Source organism: Podospora bellae-mahoneyi, chromosome 3 (genome assembly GCF_035222275.1).
Source record: "Podospora bellae-mahoneyi strain CBS 112042 chromosome 3, whole genome shotgun sequence".
NCBI lineage: Eukaryota > Fungi > Ascomycota > Sordariomycetes > Sordariales > Podosporaceae > Podospora > Podospora bellae-mahoneyi.
Genome location: NC_085882.1, coordinates 3,064,378 through 3,085,061, shown reverse-complemented (window position 1 = coordinate 3,085,061; position 20,684 = coordinate 3,064,378). Strand labels below are relative to the sequence as shown.

At 54.1% G+C, this 20,684-nt stretch overlaps 5 protein-coding genes across 5 annotated transcripts; 2 read left to right on the top strand and 3 right to left on the bottom strand.

The window, feature by feature from the left end:
- Nucleotides 1-9: 9 nt before the first annotated feature.
- PHO81 (phosphate system positive regulatory protein pho81) lies at nucleotides 10-4,736 on the bottom strand. The gene is made up of 4 exons (XM_062878038.1): nucleotides 3,496-4,736; nucleotides 3,269-3,439; nucleotides 513-3,203; nucleotides 10-455 (listed from the first exon to the last, which is right to left on the bottom strand). The coding sequence occupies exons 1-4, from the start codon at nucleotides 3,580-3,582 to the stop codon at nucleotides 228-230; spliced, it is 3,177 nt and encodes a 1,058-aa protein (XP_062733867.1). The 5' UTR covers nucleotides 3,583-4,736; the 3' UTR covers nucleotides 10-227.
- Nucleotides 4,737-5,087: 351 nt separating this feature from the next.
- CUE5 (ubiquitin-binding protein cue5) lies at nucleotides 5,088-6,882 on the bottom strand. Its single transcript, XM_062878037.1, has 3 exons — nucleotides 6,676-6,882; nucleotides 5,620-6,538; nucleotides 5,088-5,558 (listed from the first exon to the last, which is right to left on the bottom strand). Exons 1-3 carry the CDS (start codon nucleotides 6,694-6,696, stop codon nucleotides 5,155-5,157), a joined length of 1,344 nt encoding a protein of 447 aa, XP_062733866.1. The 5' UTR covers nucleotides 6,697-6,882; the 3' UTR covers nucleotides 5,088-5,154.
- A 67-nt stretch (nucleotides 6,883-6,949) lies between these two features.
- VPS20 (Vacuolar protein sorting-associated protein 20) lies at nucleotides 6,950-8,224 on the top strand. The gene is made up of 2 exons (XM_062878036.1): nucleotides 6,950-7,384; nucleotides 7,441-8,224. The coding sequence occupies exons 1-2, from the start codon at nucleotides 7,347-7,349 to the stop codon at nucleotides 8,045-8,047; spliced, it is 645 nt and encodes a 214-aa protein (XP_062733865.1). The 5' UTR covers nucleotides 6,950-7,346; the 3' UTR covers nucleotides 8,048-8,224.
- QC761_308890 (uncharacterized protein) lies at nucleotides 8,145-10,625 on the bottom strand. Its single transcript, XM_062878035.1, is given in 3 exon segments — nucleotides 8,145-9,387; nucleotides 9,463-10,389; nucleotides 10,395-10,625. Coding segments are annotated over 2 exon segments (1,506 nt in total). The 5' UTR covers nucleotides 10,032-10,389; nucleotides 10,395-10,625; the 3' UTR covers nucleotides 8,145-8,450.
- A 1,402-nt stretch (nucleotides 10,626-12,027) lies between these two features.
- On the top strand, nucleotides 12,028-20,456 carry QC761_308880 (uncharacterized protein). The gene is made up of 2 exons (XM_062878034.1): nucleotides 12,028-18,634; nucleotides 18,694-20,456. Exons 1-2 carry the CDS (start codon nucleotides 12,638-12,640, stop codon nucleotides 18,970-18,972), a joined length of 6,276 nt encoding a protein of 2,091 aa, XP_062733863.1. The 5' UTR covers nucleotides 12,028-12,637; the 3' UTR covers nucleotides 18,973-20,456.
- The last annotated feature ends 228 nt before the right edge of the window (nucleotides 20,457-20,684 follow it).

Genomic DNA, 20,684 nt, shown 5'->3' with positions numbered 1-20,684 from the left:
GTGTGTGATTTTTGTGAATATTGCAAAGTAATTGATTTGCCGCGAGCTGAACAGCCGAGTGGCGTCAAAAGTGAAGCCCAGATTCGATCCAAGAAGTTTGAGTAGGATGTAATTACAACCGCAAGTTATATGTACAATGGAAAACATAGCCCTTCTACATCTTGTATAATAATACCTCCAAAAGAACATTCGTTACCAACGAGAGTGTGAAAACGACAACCTCAAAATCAAACATCAATCGACTCACAAAACTTCAAGATCCCATCCCGTTTCAACACCCCATCCACCCCCTTTGGCAACCTCGGAAACGGATCGGCAACAACACCAAAGATATCCCCTCCCGTTGCTGTAGGGGGTGTGGTGCTATCACTCGCAGCAGCAGCAGCAGCAGATTTATCCACCACCAACGCCAGCCCATGACTTTTAATCGCATCCACGAGCGCAGGCACCATGTCCTATCACCAACCGTCAACATCTTTTATCATCATCATCTCGGGGCGGGGGATACATACCAACAACCTCTCACAACAGACCAACCCCATCAAGTTGTTACTCTGCGCCGTCCTCACCGCATCCTTGACACTCACCCCCTGTCCCTCCTCCCCATCCCCCCCCTTCCCCAAATCGTTACACAAAAACACCGGAAAGTTCGGCTGCTTCCAGTTCAGCGCCGTGCAAACGCTAGCATTGTAACTGCTAAACACCACGCTCCTCCCCCCCCTCCCCGGGCCACTCCTCTGCGCACGTGCGTGGTCAAACACTACTGTCAAGATCGCATCAACAAAAGCGTTCAGATCAGCACTGAGGCCGTGGCCGGCGCCGGTGAGGGGGAGCATCCTCTCCCGCTCAGCTGGTGTGGGGTATAAAACCTGGATGTTGACGTGCATTCCTTTGGGCAAGAGAGACAACGCCTCGTGAAGTGTTGTTCCCCCTGCCGAGGCGAGGATTTTGTGGACAGAGGGGATGTCGTCTGGTAGTGCGGCGGCAAGAGCAGGGCCGGTTACAGTCCTGAACTGGGAGAGTGTTAACCTCGACACGGGGATGTCAATCCCCGCAGTGCAAGGGACCGTCCATTGGGGCCAGAGGACCGGGATGCCATCTGAGGTGTGCTGGACATAAATCCGGACAAAGTCGCCGGTTAGAGAGGACCCGGTGACAAAGGTGGTGTTGGGCATGGCCGGGGTGGTGGCGGGCATGGAGGGGGTGTCGAATTGGGAGGTTGCCTTCCAGTAGGTCTCAAAGTCGGTTATCTCGAGGGGTTTTCCTTGGAAGGGCTTGATGACCTGGGCATGGAAGCTGATTTGCCCGATCGCGCGGAGGCGGGGGTCGAAGAGAGGGAGGCAGCAGCTGCCCGAGTTGGAGTTTAGCAAGGAGCGGAATGTGTTGGGGAGGGCGACGGTTTTGGCGATGACCTTTGCGCCGTAGGCCGGGAAGACGTCAAAGTCTAGGGTGAAAGAGTCGAGGTTGTCAATCTGAAAAGAGACGAGCCGGGTGTCTTCTTGGAAGGGGAGCATGATGTTCTTGGGGATGACATCCGAAACCTTGGAGGAGATGGTGAGGCGGGCGGCGGGGTATTTGCTGTCGTGGAAGAAGACGAGGGGCTGGTCGCCGTCAAAGTTGATTTGGACGACGGTTTTGTTGTCGAGGAAGTTGTGGCCGTAGCGGCGTAGTGGGATGATTGGCGGTGGGAGCTCGAGGACCGGGATGGCGTCCACGTCGAGAGACATGGGGATGGGGGCGCTGCTGCTGGCCATGGGGGCCAAGGGGGCCGCTACTTGCCGTGCCAGTGGGCTGGACGTCTTGTCTTTGCTGAGCGGCGTGAGGAGCTTCATGCACTCCAGATGACCCTCCCAGGCTGCATAGTACATTGCCGGAAGGTCCTTTTCGTCCAGAATGTTTGGGTCGGCGCCCACATTCAGCAGGGCCTGAAGACAAGGAACGTTCCCTTCGCTCGCCGCGTGTACCAACGGTGTCCAGCCATACAGCTTGTCAATCTGGTCCAAATCCGCCCCGTAGTTCTGGAGCAGCAGCAACAACTCGGGCGTCTGGCCCGACCTAGCCACCAAATGCTGAGGGTAAAGCCCCTCGGCATCAGCCAATATCCTCGCCCCGTGCTTCAGCAACAGCTCGGCAACAGCCAACGACCCATGCTCACAAGCCAGATTCAACGGCACATGATCCGTGTCCGACACCGGATCCAACCTCGCCTCCCTCTCCAACAGCCTCCCCACACACTCCAGATGCCCATGCACGATCGCGTGAATCAGCGGCGTATAGTTGTCATGATCAATCAAGTTGATCGTCTCTGGCGCCCCCGCGAGCAACTTGTCCAGCATATCCAGCCTCCCATGAATGCTCGCATAATGCAACGGCACCCGCCCATAAACATCCGTCCGGTCCACCGCCACCCCCTTAGCAAGCCCATACTCCAGCACATACCCGTTCCCATATATCGCCGCCTGATGCAGACAATTCCTCTCGTTGATATCATCCTCGCTCTGAATATCCACCAACCCCGTCTCCAACAGCACATGCAGCGCCTCCAACGGACCCTCATTGATGCTCGCGAGAAAAGTCCTAGTCACCCGCTCCATCATGACCATGTTCTGCTGCTGCTGCTGTCTCTCGTCCCCACCAGCAGCCCTCATCCGCCCGAGCAAATCCCTCAACCCCTCCAAATTCCCACTCAGCACCGTATCAAGCAGCAGCGTGTCCGCATCCCCCTCGTCCGTCCCAAGCAGATGCTGACTACTGACAATATGCCCTGCGGTCGTCCCCGTCTCCTGAAAGCTCAAATTCTCCCCATCCGCCCACGCCCCCAGCTCCTGCAGGCTCGTCGTGGCCTGATCACTCAGCTCACTGATCACCGTCGCGTTGAAAAAAGGCTGCACCTCCACCGCCCGGCTCAGATACAGCTCCTTGGTCTTGGACTTGCTCGTCTTGTCCCACTTCTTCAGAATCTTGGAAAAGGCAGTCCCGTTGATCTCGACAAACTGCTGGAGCTTGTTGAGGTCGTTGGCGAATTGTTGAAAACCTTCCTGCAGGGTGGTGAACTTTGCCGAGCGCCGGGACAGGTTGTTCCCCCCGCCCTGCTGATGGCGGGACTGGAGAACCTTTTTCTTGTCGAGGAGCGTCTTGAGCCGGATCTTGAGCTCGGCTTCTTTTTGGAGGTAGAAGGCGTTGACTTTTTCTAGTTCTCTTTCCTAGACTCGGACTCAGCTTCTGGGGTGCGGGTGCAATATGTAGGGAAAAGGGTGGTGAGCTTTACCAGTTGAAAAAAGAATGTAGCCTTGTTGGCTTGGAGGGCGGCTTGCGAGTCGAGGTGCTCCAGCCCGCCGCTGATGCTGCCCGGTGTGGCAGCCCAAAAGCCGCTTGCCTGAACGCCGGTGGCGCCATTCTGAGACTGGAGGACTGGTGTTGCCGAGAGTTTTTTGATGAGCTATAACTCACGTCAGTCATGTCCAAATCTCAACAGTAAGACCGAGTGAAGAATACCTTCTTGAGTGCCTTGTAATTCGTAAAACTGGCGGCATACTCGGGCACCTCGAGTTGCCGTTTTTGAATCTGTTTCCCGAATTTCATCTTGTTCGTTGTTGTTTCTGACTTGAGGCTTTTGAAAAACCCCTTTGTGAGAATCAAGGTGGACGGTGGTGGTGAGTGTGGTGTGTGTATGTGTGACCCCAACCAACCCAACAGACTTCCCGTCTCAGTCTTTTTTGCAATGCCCCAAAAAATAAAAACTCCGGGGAAACTTTCTTATAGAGACAAAACCCAACCCGCACGTGGTCTCAGACAAAAAAAAAGTGAGGAGTTGTTGCTCGTCTAAGCAACGATATGCGGAATAAGATCCGGTGTTGGTGTGGACAAGGGGTGGATGGTGGGCCGGGGGTGTGTGTGGTGGTCTCGTTTTTGATAACCTACCTAGGTAGTAATAGCAGCTGAGAAAGACGTTGGGCGGCGGACTGGCTGGGCTCCCGGTAATTGTGGTGGGATGGACCAGTCTGATATAAAGACTCTTTTCCTTGTCTGCAAGTTTTTTGCTGTCTCGTCTCGCTGAGTCCAAAATACCGGTTTATGGTCCCTGTGACGAAGATAAAGTTTTGCCAAGTTTGGGTTTTGGCTGCTGGTTACTAGGTACCACAGCAGGTTGAGATGGGAGGAAGAAAGACAAAGTGTAGTTGTAGTTAAGAACGGGCGGGCCGTCAATCGGTTATTAGGGGGGGCGTGGGCGTGCCGGATCTCGGTCACAGGGGGTTTCGGGAGCGCTGGAATCGGGGTGCCAAGATCCGCCTAGCACGTCTCTTTCACGCCCCGGCAGATCGGGTATCGTCCAACAACAACAACCACAACCACAGGCGGAATTCTCCGTATCGTCTACTAACGAGTACCAGATCAAAGGCTTATCTTCTCCCCTCATTCCCATTCCCAGGGTCCCGGGGAAATGTCTTGGTGTTGGCTTGGGTCGTCAGACAGTTGCATAAGGTACACAAAACCCTCTCGTACTGTCTCCCACGAGTCAGGGACCCTAATGACAATGTTTCGACTAATAAGACTATATAGATAAACTAGCTACCTACATACATATATTCAGAGAGAAGATACAGAGATGCAAAGCTGAGCTGCAAAGCTGAGCTGTCATAGCTGCCATCGGAAGATGAACCTGGAGCTCTGTCTGATACGTGATGTCCGAGACAACAACGGCATTCCCAAACTGGCCTTCCACATCTCTTGTCATATGATCTCTCCGATTCTCTGAAAAAAAAAAATCCTCTCGCGTGCGTGGTCACCACTCCAGGGTAACTCTTCATGTTCAACGAACCTCCAGCACGAACCAATGAGAAGCTTCCATCTCGCCATGTGCTTGCATCCGTTTGTCGTTGCAAGGCTGATGCAGCAAAAAATGGGCAAGGGAAAGCTCGCGTGGAAACAGCTCCAGTTGAGTGCGGGGGCAAACCTGCAGGTGAGGGGCATGTCAAAACGAGGGGCAATGCTTGTTGAAGCATTTTGGCAGGTATTGAATTACCATACCATACATTTAGTACAGAGAACAATGTTGACACGATGAGCTGTTGTAGCCAAGACTTACAATGACATAAAGATTAAACTTCCCAGCTTCCCAACTCCAAACTACCTAATCATCCCTACTCCCTACACCTATTTGCTCCCGCTCCCAGCCTTGGTCTTATCATCCACCAGACTGTCAGCCATGGCATCAGCCGTCGCCTGTCTCAGCCTTTCACTATCCTCCAGCTTAATCTCCTTCTTGTCCTTGACCTCCCTCTCGTCGTCGCTATCCCCCAGACTAAAGGGGTCATTGTCCGCAATCGGGTTAGGCTCAACAGCAGAGAGAGGCTGCCACTTGCTCGGCTTGCTCCCACCCGGTGCCGCCGCTGCATCCTGGGCCTTCACCTTGGGGGAGGCATTGTAAGCGTCAATGTCCTCCACCTTGTCACTAAACGCCACTTTCCTGCCCTCATGAGACCGGGGCGACTTGGAAGGCGGGGGTGGTCTGAACACATTGGCGTTGCTGCCAAACTGTCTCTGGTTCTGAACAGGGGCTGTAGCATGCGTCAGTGTCATCATTGCAAGACCACGATTAATCCCGTAGAATAAACTTACTGCCGTCGCTGTGAAACTTCATCCCCGCAAAATCATCACTCAACAGCTCCGGATCAGCATCATACCGATCATAATCCGCACTCCTCCGCGTCTGGTTCTGATCCCTGGTGGGCCTCCCCCCGGCAAGCGGATTTCTGCTGCTGCCGGCGCTCCCCTCCGCCCGCCGGCGCTCCTCCTCCTGCTCATCAAAATGCTCATCAATCTTCTTCTTGAAGTCCGTAAACCACGTGTTGACCTTGGTCTGCGTCTCCAAAAACCCCTTCTTCAACTGCTCCTTGATGACGGGAAGATCGTCATCAAGAAAACTATGCTCCCGCTCATCCTGGCTTGGGCGCAGACCAGTCTGCTGCCTTCCGCGGGGCACCGGGCCCCCGCCCCGACCGGGGTGGCCACCTCTCTCACCCCCTCTGTTCGCCGTCCTGGCCTCGTAGGCACCGACATTCTCAAAGTGCTCCGCCAGCTGCCGGGCATATCTCTCATCTGCCTCGAGCTGTTCCTGGGCCGTGGTGGTAGGTCCGTGAGCGGCAGCGACGGGCCTTGGGGGCTGGGGAGGGGGTTGCTCGTTCTGGGCAACGGCGTCAGGGTCCGTCATTTCGAGGAGTGCATTAAACGCCGGCTCGATCTGCCCTCGGCTGGCTGTCAGGACCGCCTTGATGACGACCATGTCGATGGTGGGGAAGGCCTCCTTGAGCATCTGCTGGTTCTGCTGCGTCTCGTTCACGGCGGGCCGGGGTGGCTGCGGGGGAGGGACCTCGCCGACGGGGGAGGTTGCTGAGGCTGAAGTGGTGGTGACATTTCTGGTGGTGGTGGTGGTGGTGTTGTCGTCGTTGTTGATGATGCCGGCCTCTTGAATATCGTCGTCGTCCATCTCGAGGGGTCTTGCGGTGGTGGGCGATTCCGGTTGTGGAGGGACCTTGTTCTTGAACAGGTAGATAGTTAGAAGAAGCTTTTGGAGAGACGAGAAAAGAAGGAGGCATGAAGCCACCCGGGGTAAGTGTTTCATGGATATGGACGTTTTGAGCTCCCGTCCCTGGGAGAATGCGGCGTATCACTTACAGCGTCGGTTGGAGCAGACATGGTTTCGGTTATGAGCGAGTGGGTGTATCTCGAGATGAGAAGCGTCCTTCAAAACTTCGGTTCTTGCTGAGACTTGACGAGGAACAAGGAAGTTATTTCTGCCAAATTTCTTGTAATTGCCAGAATCAGGGGAGTTGACCCCTTGGAATGCTGTCGCATGTGAGCTCTTGGGGGGGTGGCCAGCGAGATTACGTAGCCCCTCATGCGACCCACCTGAGCCACACGGGTTGACGACGTTATCGATAAGCCTTCCCTCCTCTGCAAAGTCACCATGTACATTTGAGCGTTACCTCATCGCCTCTATGTTTGGCATTAGTTTATTGTAAACAAGCTGTTGAACTCGCTTTCTAGTTTTGACACATAGCGACAAGACGTTAGTGTAGTCTCAAGCACCTCGATCCCTACCTCCACGAGCTGCCATCTCGCTGCCAAGAGCCGACTCCTCTGTACCCCAGACTTGATCGCCGCCGATAAACAATCGCCAGTGACGTCTCACCTCCAGAGCGCACGCAACCAAGCAACCGCATTCGTTGTTTAGTATCGCATTCTTGATACTTGAGCACAACACACTTCGATAGTTTGAATCGCTGCTGGGCAGCCCATCACTATAGCCTCTTCTAACCCCCTCACACACCTCCATAATAGACACAATGGGCGGCAACTCGAGCAAGATAACAGCCCAAGACCAGTATGTCCCTCCACCCCTTCCCACTCCCGCATCTACTCGCTAACCCTCCCCCGCAGAGCAATCTACGACCTCAAACTCCAACGCGACCGCCTCCACCAATACCAACGCCGAATAACCCTTCTCACCTCCCGAGAAACCGAAATCGCCCGCGCCCTCCTGGCCCAAAACAACCGTCCCCGCGCCCTCCTCGCCCTCCGCCGAAAGAAATACCAAGAATCCCTCCTCGCCAAAACCGACCAGCAACTCGAGCAGCTAGAAAAATTGGTATCTTCTGTAGAATTCGCACTCATCCAAAAAGACGTGGTCTTTGGGCTGCAGCAGGGGACAAAAGTCCTCAAAGAAATCCACGCCGAGATGGGCGGGATCGACAAGGTGGAAAAACTGATGGGGGAGACGGCGGAGGAGGTCGAGTACCAGAGGGAGGTGAGCGAGATGTTGGGGGGCAGGATCAGTGTCCAGGATGAGGAGGAGGTGGAGGAGGAGTTGGCTGCGTTGGAGAGGGAGTTGGGAGAACCAAAGAAGAAGAAGGAGGAGACTCCTAGTAGGGTGGTGGTGGAGGGGGAGTTGCCTGATGTGCCGGGGACAGAGTTGCCTGCTGGAGAGCAGAGGCAGGAGGGGGTCAAGAAACCGGTTGCTGAGAGGAGGGAGGCGGTTGCTGCTTGAACGGGGGCAGACTCTTGTAGAATGGCGTTTTCTGGGTAGGGTTGATTTTTGGCCTTGATATGCACGCGCGCAAAACGCCTTGCATGGATGAATGGCGTTGGAGTTACGGTCGGCTGGATGGTTGAGGAAGTTACATATCTGCGAGTTATATATCACCCTGTTGATGACCATATGAGCATCAGATACCCATCATTCTCACTTCAGTTCATGATGATTAGTATCTCTGCTTTTGATCCCTGCATGAGTCTCCAAACTCACATCTTCACTTGCTAACCCGACCCCATAGCTTTGTTGTCCTGTTTTCAATAACCACCAGATACGCCGTTTCAAAAACCAATATAAACAAATCGCTAATTACCATTTATGCCCGTTTGACGCTCTCAGTTCAATGTCCTGTTAATAATCATGAATCCACCTCCATCGCCTCCCCTGCCCCTACTACTTCCTCCTGTTGTTGCTGCTGACTCTTCACCAGCCTCGCCAAACACCCCGGACAATTATGAATCGTCTCGTGGGCATAAATATCGCAATCAATGCAAAAATGCTCCTCACACTCTGGACATTTATACCTCCCGCTCTCGCTCACACCGGCCTTGATCGCCTCTGGCAACAACCCTGGCGTCGGTGCCGTTACAGTATTCGTCTTTGCAGGCACCTCCCCTCTGCCTTTTGCCTTGGCGATATTGGCTGCTGTCTGCCCCCCAACACCGGAAGACTCCTTCACCTTCAACTTGATCTTTGGCGGCGCAGCCTTCGGGACAGGCGGGAAGGGCGTCTGGCAGGAAAAACACGCCACCGACTTCTTTGCTTCTGTCCACGGAACCGCCACCCATGATTTGAGGGGAAAAAGGTGGTGATACGATCTCGCCAGGTGAATCGACAATATCAGCGTCAGCCCGCAAACGGGACAAGACGCGGGTAACCGGCAGACTTTGATTCTACACCTCGTGCAGGTGTACCCTTCTCTTGTTGGTTTGTTGTGGCAGGCGCAGAGGGAGACAAAATCTTTTGATGCGAGGGAGCGGGAGGGGAAGCCCATCATGAGAAGGGAGGCGTTTGATTGCTCTGCCTCGTGGGTGACGGGGGGTGTCGTGGCGGCGAGGAAGAGCTCGCGAAAGTGTTGCTCGTGGAGGGCGATGCGGTATTGGGAGTCGTCGTTGTCGTTTGTGCGGGCGCAGAGCTCGGCGCAGATGGCTACCTGGGCGGCGAGGCCGATGATGGAGACGCGGATGCGGTCTGCGATGAGGGAGGTGATGGTGTCGGAGATGTCGCCTGGGTCTGAGGAGAGGAGGGCGCCGTAGATGATGAGGACTTCGCGGGTGCCGTGGGAGGGGGTGTGGCTGTGAGGAAGGGAATGAATGGTCAGCTGTGGTTGTCATAAACCAGACAAAGAGGTGGTTGGGGGGGGAGTTTACTATAAGTGACCTCGACACATTTCGAGGGCATTTTGAAGACTTGGGTTCCCAATAGGGTCCTTAAGCGCCCACTGCCTCAGCTTCTCAATGTGCTCGACTGGGTTCCCACTCATGTCGCTGATCCTGACGGCAATACCATCGCGCATCCCGATGATCCCCAGCTGACTGATTGGATTCTGCTGAAAGAATGTGTTCACAAATTCCATAGCGTAGGAGAAGGTGAGGGCGAAGCGGTTCGGAAGCAGGTCCTTCTCTGCCATCGCGATGCTCATGTCCAACACCAACACCATGTGCCGTATTATTCCACGCTGGATCGGTGTGGTATCCCGCATCAACCGCCGGCGTTTCTCAGCCTCGATCAACTCGGCCACTGTGATGCTGCCATCTTCGGCAATGGCAACCTCGTCCCAGGCTCGGTGGACTTCTTCCCAGGCTGCTTTGCGGGTTCCCTTGCCCTTCTGGCCACCTTTTCCTTTTCCGCCATCTTTCGATCGTGTACCGTAGACGCTGTCGACTCCGGCATCATCACCAGAGAGGTCCCCGACATATTCGTCGTCGGAGTCGGCCATCGTGGGGTTCGTGATAAATTTGTATGTTAAGCAGTTGGAGATGGGACGGCGAGGCTGTCGAAGGTTACTTGATAAGTTCAGGAACCCACAGCAGCCTCGCAGATTCAGTGGGGCAGCATGAAAACGACGTGACCAATGGAAACGTAAAATATGGTTCCGAAAATAGTGGGGCCTATCGGCTGCGGGCGCTGCCAGAATGGCGACCCACACCTCCGGCTCCGTTAGAATTATCCGGCTCAAATCCGGCCGGTAGATAGTGAAGCACAGCACCAACGGGTCTTGGCCCCCACCGGCCAGCAAAATGACCGATGGATTTTCCTAGTTTTTATTTTGAATGAGACACTTTTTTAATCACAACCTCACCGGTACGAGACATGCTGGTTCATTAGAGGTCTTCGACACAGGTCTCCGTGGTTCGGCATGGATATGATGATGACGAATTGTCGGATCATGGTCCCGTCCACGTGAGGCTGTGTTGATATATTGCAAAATTCTTCACCACCACCACTATGCAAGCATTCCCCGACGTCGGTCATCAGATCGGTGATTCCAATCGATCGGGAGATGGGCAAGAAATCTCCCGGATCAAAACGCCCGCTGAGGCTGCCGGGCTGCCGATTTTCCTGCGAACGAGGCAGCAAGGTTTTCTGAAATATAAAAAAGTGAGAGGTGGTCAGGCACAACTGCAGGACTGTGCGAAGACGTGTCTCAGCACGGTGTGAGGCCTTGTACCGAAACCGACGAATCACGCCGGCCGCGCCCTTGCAGCGCATGGTTGCCCCGCCCTCTCATCGGTTATCCCTGGCGCCGTTGACGTAATGTTCCACTGGGGGATCCGATATGGAAATCTTCCATGGGTCATCAGCGGGATCAAATCAGCCCAAAAGAAAATTTCCCATCCTGGAGAAGGTACAGGACCGGGGGATTTTGGGTTTTGGGTCACTCGATCATAACCGTCCGTGCCGCCACTTGTCAAGCACCATCGACGATTGCGATCACGATTTGGTTCGATAATTCCTTGCATAGTTCAGTCGATCTTTTGTACTTTTTTAAAGCTTGTGAGAGCCGGGGAGTCGGCCCAATATGGAAGCTCCGGGATATCGACTCGAGGCGGTGGGAGGTTGGTACGTAGTGGTGAGACTGAGGGAGGGGGCATGCGAGGTGGGGTGCGTAACTGCGTTCTTTGTACTGCGTAGGATCGGGGAGCAAGCCATGGTCGCCGACGGGACGGAACTGCATTCTGCAGAAGCCTTCCTTCCTTCCTGTAAGAGTGACTTGTGCCGTTTGCTGTGGTGTACGGAGTAATGTGTGCTGTACCCTTTGCTGTGCGCTGTTGTGCTGTTGTGCTATGCTTGCTGCTGCGTTTGTCCTAGTTTCCCCAGAAAATGCCAGCTGAAATGCCAAATTCCACTGGAAGCGACATCATCGACCTCGACACCTGTCCAATCGCATCCTCAAGCGCGCGTATTTCTTGCAGCCTCTGGAGGCCCGTGGAGGTCCGAAATGGCCTCACTTTGTCAGATTGGTCCCAGTAGTCTGGCCAGCTCATTGTATAGGACCCGTCAGCCACGTCTTGTCAATGCATTATTGGACCCTGATCGAGTCAATCTGGCATCCCGTCCATCGGATGGGAGGGGAGAGAGGGGTTGGGGGAAGAGGACCCCGATATACATAACCACGGCGGCAGCGGACACCTGGCCGAGGAAGCGACATGGGCAGTGGCACCGAGCAAGTGAAAGCAAGGCACGAAGCGCCATCCTCCCTGCGAGGGCCCTGTTACCCACCGGCCAGCTTTAATAAATGTGATGTGCAACCCGACCCAATGCTCCCACTCACTGCCTCCATATCTTGTGAAAAGGCATCAGTTGTTTAGAAAAGCCAGAACCACTCAGTTCGTATCCAACGGGCAAGTGTAGTTATCGGTAAGATACGTAGTGTAATCTGTATCGGAGAGGTCATCAATTCTGTCAGTCCCGGCAGTCAGGGCGTCTCGCAAGGGTTCGCGTCGTCTCGCATGTCGCCGCCGCCTTGACCAGCAGCATAACGTCATAGTCCCCTTTCGGGCCACTGGTGTGTTTGCTGCCAACTTCTAAACCCACCCACCGGGCGACGCGCGCTTCCTGATTCCCAATTTCGAATTCTACCCACCTCTACGCACACGCACACACCAAACCAAACCAAACCAAACCAAACTCAGTCATCACACACACAACACATACACACACACACACACACTCTCTCTCTCTCTCTCTCTCTCTCGCACCCGACACCACGATCCCCCCTTCCAAGGTTTTTGCCAGTCTAATTCCCCAGACAGACCAGACCAGGACAACCGCCGCCCGTTTCAGCCTCTGCTCAGACCCATCCATCATCACACGCAGCCCAGCCATTGCTTTGACTTCACTTGTGGCCTATTTTCGTCATGTTTTTGATGTGCTAGGGGAGGAGAAAGGAAGGTTGCTCTTTTATCTCGTCGAGGGCTCCCACAGCGGATGCATGCACGACTGCCGACCCGAGCCTGCGCGTCCGCTTATACTACCATCGACGTCACTGCTGGGATTTTTTAGCTCCCAGGAGGCAACCGCATCATCAGCCTGAATGAGGGAATGCGAAGGAGAGGTCACAAACCACGACAAGCCAGGGTAAAATCTGCCTCACGACGATCCAAGAAGGCGGCTGAGCTGAAGAGGACAAGGTCGAACCCTCCCACAACGACTACGACGACAACAACGACAATAACGACGACAATCCCACCAGATATCACGGGTGTCGCCGCTGCTGAAGAGACAGCTGTGACCAGGAGTGGTGTTGCTGATTCCAGTGAAGCTGACGATAGTGATGGTGGTACAATCTTGCGTGGGACTGTGTCGCTGATTGCAAAACTACAACAACAAATGACGGGGGATCTGGGGAGCAGCAGAGGGTTCCAGCCATCTGCCACCCCTGATCCGCTTTCTCAGGACCTGGGAAACAAAGCGTTAAAGTTCAAAGAGAGATATGACCGAGTGGACGAAACACAACAAGGAGTATCACCAACCAGTCCACCCAGGCCGCGCGATAACGACACCACGCCAAGAAATGAGATTGGTCCTGCACATGTTAAGCAGGGTAGGGCAGGAAAGCTCGGTGGTCAGGCGGAGCCGAGGGACGCTCAGCGGAAGTTGGACGAGTACCGGGAAAATCTAGCTCGACATATCGAGAGACGAGAGGCTCCTTTGAGAGGTGAGGCTCTCGCCATGCCTGGACCCGTTCGCGTCTCTCCTATTCAGGAGGAGATCTCACCACCAGCAATGTTCCATTCGTCCGGCTCAGACGCCACCCTGACATCGTCTACCGAGTCTGGGAATACCGTTCGAGGAGGATATACACCCGGCCCGGTGGCCGGCACGCCTTCCTATCCGTTTCCTCGCATGGCTCCTCCAAGTATGATACCACCATCGATACACCGGCCATTCACGACGCTCTCGCCAACCGTGCCGCCCAAAGGTCCCCAGCATGGTTTTGATATCTTCAAAGGCCAGGACAGCTTTCTTTCGAACCCATCCACCCCGGCGTCGGCCACCACGTTTCTGCCCCCAGGATATTCCCAGTCTACGGGAGAGCAGTATGAGTTCCCAAGTCCTAACCTTTATGACCTAACATTGATGCTTGCCGCGGAGCCGGGACTGGATGCGTGGTGGAACACGGTGGTGCAGATCATGGTTGATGTGTACAAGGCTGAAAGGGTCACACTGGCTGTTCCAGCAGATTCAACCGATATTGAAAACGTTCCATGGGGCCAAAAGGCGACTTACAATGCTCACAGGGAGGATGTTTTAAGCCTGGGTTATCTCGCCAGGGGGTCGAGTCTTATGCCGAGCAGTGTCGACGATCTTTCCGAAGGCCTTTCCCATCCTCCAGAGTCACCGACACAACAGCAGCAACCGCCGGCCCGCCCGGGGCTGCAAAGCAGGCATTCTTACACTTCGTACGAGGATAGAAAGGAAGCACGCACTGCGGCCAAAGAACGAGCGCCCCAGGCTGCCTCTCGACGACCTCATTTTCTTTCTAGGAGCAAAACAAGTCATGCGGCTTCCACACTCGAAGTTCATGACGATCTTGACGACCACAACACCACTGCTCTGAACCGGCAGGCTCTGGAGGAACACGATGCATTGGAGGAACAACAGCAACAGGATATTCCAAGCTGGGAGGCGCCCATTACAGCGCCGAGAAAGGGGAATGGCAAAATCTTGAATGTCCTGCAAGCGCTTGACTACGAGGCCGACCCGTTGATCGATCACAATGGGGTAATGCGGGTATTAGAGCGTGGCCGGGTTGTAGCGCTCACGAGGAACTACCCCTATCTTGCTCCAGGGTCAGCAGAGTACAAAGTGCCAGAGCCCAAAACACCCGCCCGGCCAAAATCCCCCGAGGGTACCCGCAAATCCGGGAGAAGGCCTCGGTCTGATTCTGCCTCCAAGCTTTCGTCGCTTCTCAGTAGCGCCACCACCTTCTCGCCAGCCGTGAACAGAGCTCCCAAAGTCGGGTTGGACAAGAAGGGGTCCGGTGCTGGGTCCCGGATGGATGAAGACAGGCCAAAAGCAGCCAACCCACGCTACGAGGAATATGAGCAAACTCCACCATCACCCTGGTCGCAGTCCCCAGCCCCCTCGCCTGCGGTGCGGGCTGATCCTAATGAGAACCCGTTCTTCACCGACGCCATGGTGGACGAGGACTCTTTCAATCCTGCCTCTGCTCCTGTGGATTATACGGACATAAGGCCGCCCGAAGCGATCGGGATGGATAACTCATGGACTGTGCTGCACATTCCCCTGACGCACGTGCTCCTATCCAAACCGAATCCGACCTTCAAGCTTGATCCTTCTCTTATGGAGCAGAAGATATCCGCGCGGAACAGATCCGGGGATGCTTCTGCGATTCCCAATTCCTCACCGGAAAGACCTCCCAAGGAGAAACACGCGCCAATCGCCATCCTATCGATTCTGAGCCCCATCATCCCGTATCCTTCCAATTTTCGCCACTCTCTCGACCATCTCGCCCCCCATCTCGCCACATCCTTCTCCTTGTGTCGTCACTATACGAACCTCGAGATTGAGCTGAATGGGCTGCAAAAGAGGCGGCCACAAACCGCAGGCTTTGGCGCTCTGGGTCCAGATGGAAGACCACTTGCCGACCCGACTGCCCTCGCTTCACTGGCGTATGCCGAGGACGCAACTAGAGGTTCGTTGGCCGGCAGTATCACCAGTCCAAGTGACTACTCTGGGCCTTCTCGTAGTACGGCTGGCTCACCAGCAGGAACTCCCGGGTGGGAGCCAACGGCAATGGGATTGTTGAGGGGTGGACCTACTGCCAGCCCTGCCCCAGTGAACGCAGACAGCTACTTTAGCTCGGTATCGAAAATGGGAGCTGGGACTCAGCGTCCTACACGGGACTCGAGAGAGGCTGAGAGGAGATCATCATCGAGGCTGTCAGGGGGCAAACAAGATGCAGCTTTGCTCAGCCCAGGACAGCCTGAGGTGATCGATGGTGCCCGTCGAAGCTCGGAAGAATCCAGGAGGCCAGGTGCCAAAGAGCTCAAGGATTCCTCCAATGAGAAAATCAGTGCGGGGGCGGGGGATAAGAAACAACAGCTTCCTGGGACTCCAGGGGCAGCCCGTCCCCATACCCAGCTTCACTCGTACGGTGCCGATTTTGCGGCTACTTTTCAGTCTCTTCCTCCGAGCTCCACCATTAGCAGAGGCTCTGGCTCGGTAGCAGCACCTTCGAGGGCCGGGTCGTTGTCCCAGGGCGAGATGACACCGCCGTCGGACAAGCTAAAAGGTCTCATCTTGGACTCTTTACCGGCTCACGTCTTTGTCGCTCTCCCGCAAACAGGTGAAATAGTCTGGGTCAACAGCAGGTTCCTTTCGTATCGGGGCCAAACATCTGGCGATCTAGCGGCCGATCCCTGGGGGAGCATACACCCTGACGATCGGGACGAGTATCTCAAGTTCTGGAGCCAGTCAGTAAGAACAGGTGAGCAGTTTTCGAGAACAGTGCGCATCCGGCGGTTTGATGGTGCCTATCGGTGGTTCTATGCCAGGGCTGTCGCCTCCAAGGACAAGAGAGGTGTCATCATGCAGTTCCTGGGCTCCTACATGGACATTCATGATCAACACATTGCGGAGCTCCGGGCTGCGCGTCAAGAGGAAATCGAAGTGTCGGAAGCCAAGCATCGACTGCTCGCCAACCTAATTCCCCAAATCATCTTTACCGCCACCGAAGACGAGGGGATCACCTTCGCCAACGAACAGTGGCTGTCCTACACGGGCCAAACGTTTGAGGATGTCCTGGGTCTTGGCTTCATGGACTTTGTTCATCCTGACGATCTTGCAAAGTGCCAAATCCCCGCGGAGAGGTCACCAAGTCCTCTTTTCAAAAATGAGAACAAAGGCCACGCGCACTCTGTCTCGATTGACAGGATGTCTATCAAGTCTGCCAAATCGACAAGGCCCTCGAGCACCACCCCCGATGCCAACATTCGCGGCATCCACCAGGCGCTGTCCCGACATAACAGCTCGAGCAGCGGTTCGGTCTACGAGCTCTCGACTGCCAATCTTACCGAGCTTGCCAGGAAGGGCGTGATTCGCGTTTCGACCGACAGCAGCGGGCGGCTCTCGTACACCACCGAGATACGGTTGCGCTCTAAGAGCGGCGAGTACCGGTGGCATCTCGTACGCTGCGTTGAGATCGATAACGTCGACTTTGGTAATGGTGTCAGTTCCTTCTTTGGGTCGGCCACGGACATCAACGACTTGAAACTGCTCGAGACGAAGCTGAAGGAGGCTATGGACTCAAAGAGTCGCTTCCTCAGCAACATGTCTCACGAGATCAGGACGCCTCTCATCGGCATATCCGGCATGGTCAGCTTTTTGCAGGACACGACACTGAACGAAGAGCAGCGCGATTACACCAACACGATCCAGACCAGCGCCAACAGCTTGCTGATGATTATCAACGACATTTTGGACCTGTCCAAGGTGGATGCGGGGATGATGAAGTTGAACTTTGAGTGGTTCCACACCCGGTCGCTGATCGAGGATGTGAATGAGCTGGTGTCGACCATGGCCATTGCGAAACGTCTGGAACTCAACTATGTTGTGGAAGAGGACGTTCCGGCGTGGGTCAAGGGAGACAAGGTCCGTATCCGCCAGGTCCTGCTCAATGTCATCGGCAATGCTATCAAATTCACCAGTCAGGGGGAGGTTTTCAGTCGGTGCAAAGTCATCGTCCCTGAGGGTGTCGAGCTTGGGGAAGCTGAGATTATGCTGGAGTTTTCTGTGATTGACACGGGCAGGGGCTTTACCGAGCAGGAGGCTGAGCTGATCTTCAAGCCCTTCAGTCAGATCGATGGAAGCAGCACTAGACAGCACGGCGGAAGCGGACTCGGGCTGGTCATTTCGCGCCAGCTGGCTGAGCTGCATGGTGGCACCATGAACGGCACGGCCGTGCCTGGCAAGGGGTCCACGTTTACGTTCACGGCGAGATTTGGGCTGCCGACTGACACGGACCATCCCGATGGCTCGGCGGTTCCTCAACCGACACCTGGGCTCATGCGGGAGGTGAGCGTAAGCTCGACAGAGTCTGCCGTGCGGGATTCCTTCCATATGCAGGCCATCAGCCCGCAGACGACAGACTCGGCATACAGGTCGCCGACCATGGCTTCTAGTGGTAGCTCGGAGCTTTCCGGAGCCTCTGGTCGGACTCAAACTACCGAGAGGTCGTCGCTATCTTCTGTCAGCGGACTGGCTCGTTTCAGTGAAGCTGCTCGAGCTAGCGGGCAGGACCTGTCGCAGATGAAGTTGGAGATGCCGGCCCACCGGATATCTCCAGGTACTACCCCGATGCCCCTGGACTCGAAACGGCCAAGTGTTGTGGCCAACTATCGCCCGCCCTTGTACTCTATCTTGATCATCTGCCCACAAACGCACAGCCGGGAGGCGACTACCAAGCACATTGAGCAGACGCTGCCCAAGGACGTCCCCCATCAGATCGTTGCGGTATCATCTGTGGATGAGGCCCGCGGTTTGATCGGTGGTGATGAGTCGGTGAATTTCACGCACATTGTTGTCAACCTGCCCACGCCTGAAGATATCATCAGTCTGATGGACAGGATTTCGGGATCGAGCATGCTGGGCAAGACCAGCATTCTTATTCTTTCGGACTCGGTCCAGCGACAGGCAGTCATCAAGCAGGTAGCGGGCACAAAGTATGACGACTTGCTCTCCGACGGCAAGGTGACGTATATCTACAAGCCAGTCAAACCGTCGAGGTTTGCCGTGATTTTCGACCCGGGCAAGGAGCGTGATCTGAGTATTGATCGGAACCGCTCGACGGCGCAGCAGTTGGTGGAATTTCAACGACAGAGCTACGTCGATATGGAAAGGCGCATGGGCAACAAGGGGTACAAGGTGCTGCTGGTGGAGGATAACCCAGTTAATCAAAAGGTCTTGTCAAAGTATCTGAAGAGGGTTGGAGTGGAGGTGGAACTGGCGGCGGATGGGGTCGAGTGCACTGATATGGTGTTTGGGAGGGGGAGGGGGTATTATTCGTTGATTCTAGTATGTTTTCTTGTCTCGTCACTTTTTTGTTTTCTTCCCCACCACTAACCACTGAACAGTGCGACCTCCACATGCCCAGAAAAGACGGGTATCAAGCCTGCAGGGAGATTAGAGCGTGGGAAATTCAGCACCTGATGGAGGACGAGAGGACCGGGAGGAGCTTTGTTCCAACAAACCAGAACCCAAACAACAAGAACAGGACGCTGCCGATTATTGCGCTCAGCGCGAATGTCATGAGCGACGTGCAGGAAAAGTGTGTGGAGGCGGGGTTTAGCGACTATGTGGCGAAGCCGGTGGATTTTATTAATTTGAGCCAGGCGCTGTCCAACTTTTTCTGAGGAAGGGGAGGGGGGGGGGATAAGGGGATGATGGGATGGGAGTGGAACAAGTTGGAATTACTATCAGGGAATTATTCGATTACATTATGGCAACACACAAGAACGAAACAAGGGAATGGGAGGGTTTTTTTTGTTTTTGGGAATCCATGATTATCATTAGGACAGGGTATTTATTTGTCTGGGCTTTTGGGCAGGTTTAGGCAAGGGAGGGAGGGAGGGACAGTTGGTGTAAAACTTTTTTCTTTGTCTTGAGTTTTTTACAACAGGCATATCAAGACGTTTTGTTTTATTCGTTCAACCCTTTTTATTTTTCTGTATGCGTTTTTTTTTTGTGTGTTATATGCATGATATCCCAGGGTGTATTTGGGTTTTGGGTTTTTTTGGGTTTTTATTTATGATTGGTGTTTGTGTTAATGGGGAGCAGAAGTTAAGAGAAAGGGGGAGTTGGGAAGGGTTTCATTTCTTATACGCTTTCTTCTTTTAATTGTTATACATCCATCCTCACTTACTTGCTTACTCACTTCATACTTATTAACTTACTTACTTAGTTACTTGCTCATCAATCATCATGGAAAGAAAAATATCGCTTTCATAATGAAAAAAAAGGGCAGGAATTTGGCAAGGGAAAAGAAAAGGGATGTACATACCTAGCATTATAGCATGTTTTTGGTGTGTATTGATTAGGAAACAAGAGAGAGATATGAACATTGGGATTCTGTTTTGATGGGATATTTGTGTGTTTAGTAGTGGTGAGGGGTTGGTACTTTTGGGATGTGGTGAGAAAAGGGGGTGGTGTTTGAGGAGGTATTTTTGGATGGTGGGAGTCTGAGGGGTTTTGGTTTTGGGAGGTGGGGGGAAGGTGAGGGAGGGGTGGTTTGGGGGGGTAATATCTCGGGTGTAGTTGTTAAGGTTGAGATATGGGGTTTGTAGTTGGGTTGGATGACAGTCGTTGTCTTATACCAGCCCGAGGCGGGATGAGTAACTGACGAGAATTATCAGAAGAATGAAGGGAAAGGACAGTCCAAGTCGACGACTACGACGCAGCATAGTGGTGTATATATTCTCGCCAACTCTCCTTTCTTTTATTTCCTATTAAAAAGATCCCTCATCGAGTCGTGCGCAGCAGTAGTCCTCTGCTAATAGACCTTCTGCAGCCGGCACATAGGACCCTGGTGGTGGTTTACCGCCATTCCCACTCCCAAGCGGGCTCTTACACGGGTTACGAAAGATCTCCTTGATGGTCAGTACCTATCTGGCTCTTTCGAAAGACGGAGCAAAACCCTAAGCCGGAGCATGCTCGCGCGTGGGCCGTGTTTTGCTGGAGGCGCTGTGGAATTCAATCCTCCTCGTCGTGGCGATCCAGGTTCTAGAAGCTCTGGATAACCGGCTGCGGGCAAGCCCACTGCAGCTTCAACGCCCGCACCATGAATAAGTGGCCAGCTTTGTGTCTCTGTTGGTCATCCAAAAACTTATCCAAGACCCCACAAGAATAAAACCCGAATTCTTAAACCAAAATCTAAAAGGAATTACAACTCCCTATCTCCCAGCATACAACTCACTCCCTTCTTGACAACTAACCCTCTACCCTTCCTCATCTACCCACGTAATTATACTAGGAGAAGCGGAGTCTGGGTCTTGTCCTCGTGACGTCTTGGATGAGTCTGGGTTGGGTCTGGGTTGGGTCTGGGGTAGGTTTATTTGTATTAGAGTCC

Bases quoted from the DNA above. Each gene is read 5' to 3' on its own strand.
- QC761_308880 (XM_062878034.1), top strand. From the start codon at position 12,638: ATGCGAAGGAGAGGTCACAAACCACGACAAGCCAGGGTAAAATCTGCC. The intron at 18,635-18,693 runs GTATGTTTTCTT...ACCACTGAACAG, and splicing joins GGTATTATTCGTTGATTCTA to TGCGACCTCCACATGCCCAG.
- PHO81 (XM_062878038.1), bottom strand. From the start codon at position 3,582: ATGAAATTCGGGAAACAGATTCAAAAACGGCAACTCGAGGTGCCCGAG. The intron at 3,204-3,268 runs GTAAAGCTCACC...GTCCGAGTCTAG, and splicing joins CTACATTCTTTTTTCAACTG to GAAAGAGAACTAGAAAAAGT. The intron at 456-512 runs GTATGTATCCCC...GGTTGGTGATAG, and splicing joins TCTGTTGTGAGAGGTTGTTG to GACATGGTGCCTGCGCTCGT.
- CUE5 (XM_062878037.1), bottom strand. From the start codon at position 6,696: ATGTCTGCTCCAACCGACGCT. The intron at 6,539-6,675 runs GTAAGTGATACG...TACCTGTTCAAG, and splicing joins TGTCTGCTCCAACCGACGCT to AACAAGGTCCCTCCACAACC. The intron at 5,559-5,619 runs GTAAGTTTATTC...CGCATGCTACAG, and splicing joins GAAGTTTCACAGCGACGGCA to CCCCTGTTCAGAACCAGAGA.
- VPS20 (XM_062878036.1), top strand. From the start codon at position 7,347: ATGGGCGGCAACTCGAGCAAGATAACAGCCCAAGACCA. The intron at 7,385-7,440 runs GTATGTCCCTCC...CCTCCCCCGCAG, and splicing joins AAGATAACAGCCCAAGACCA to AGCAATCTACGACCTCAAAC.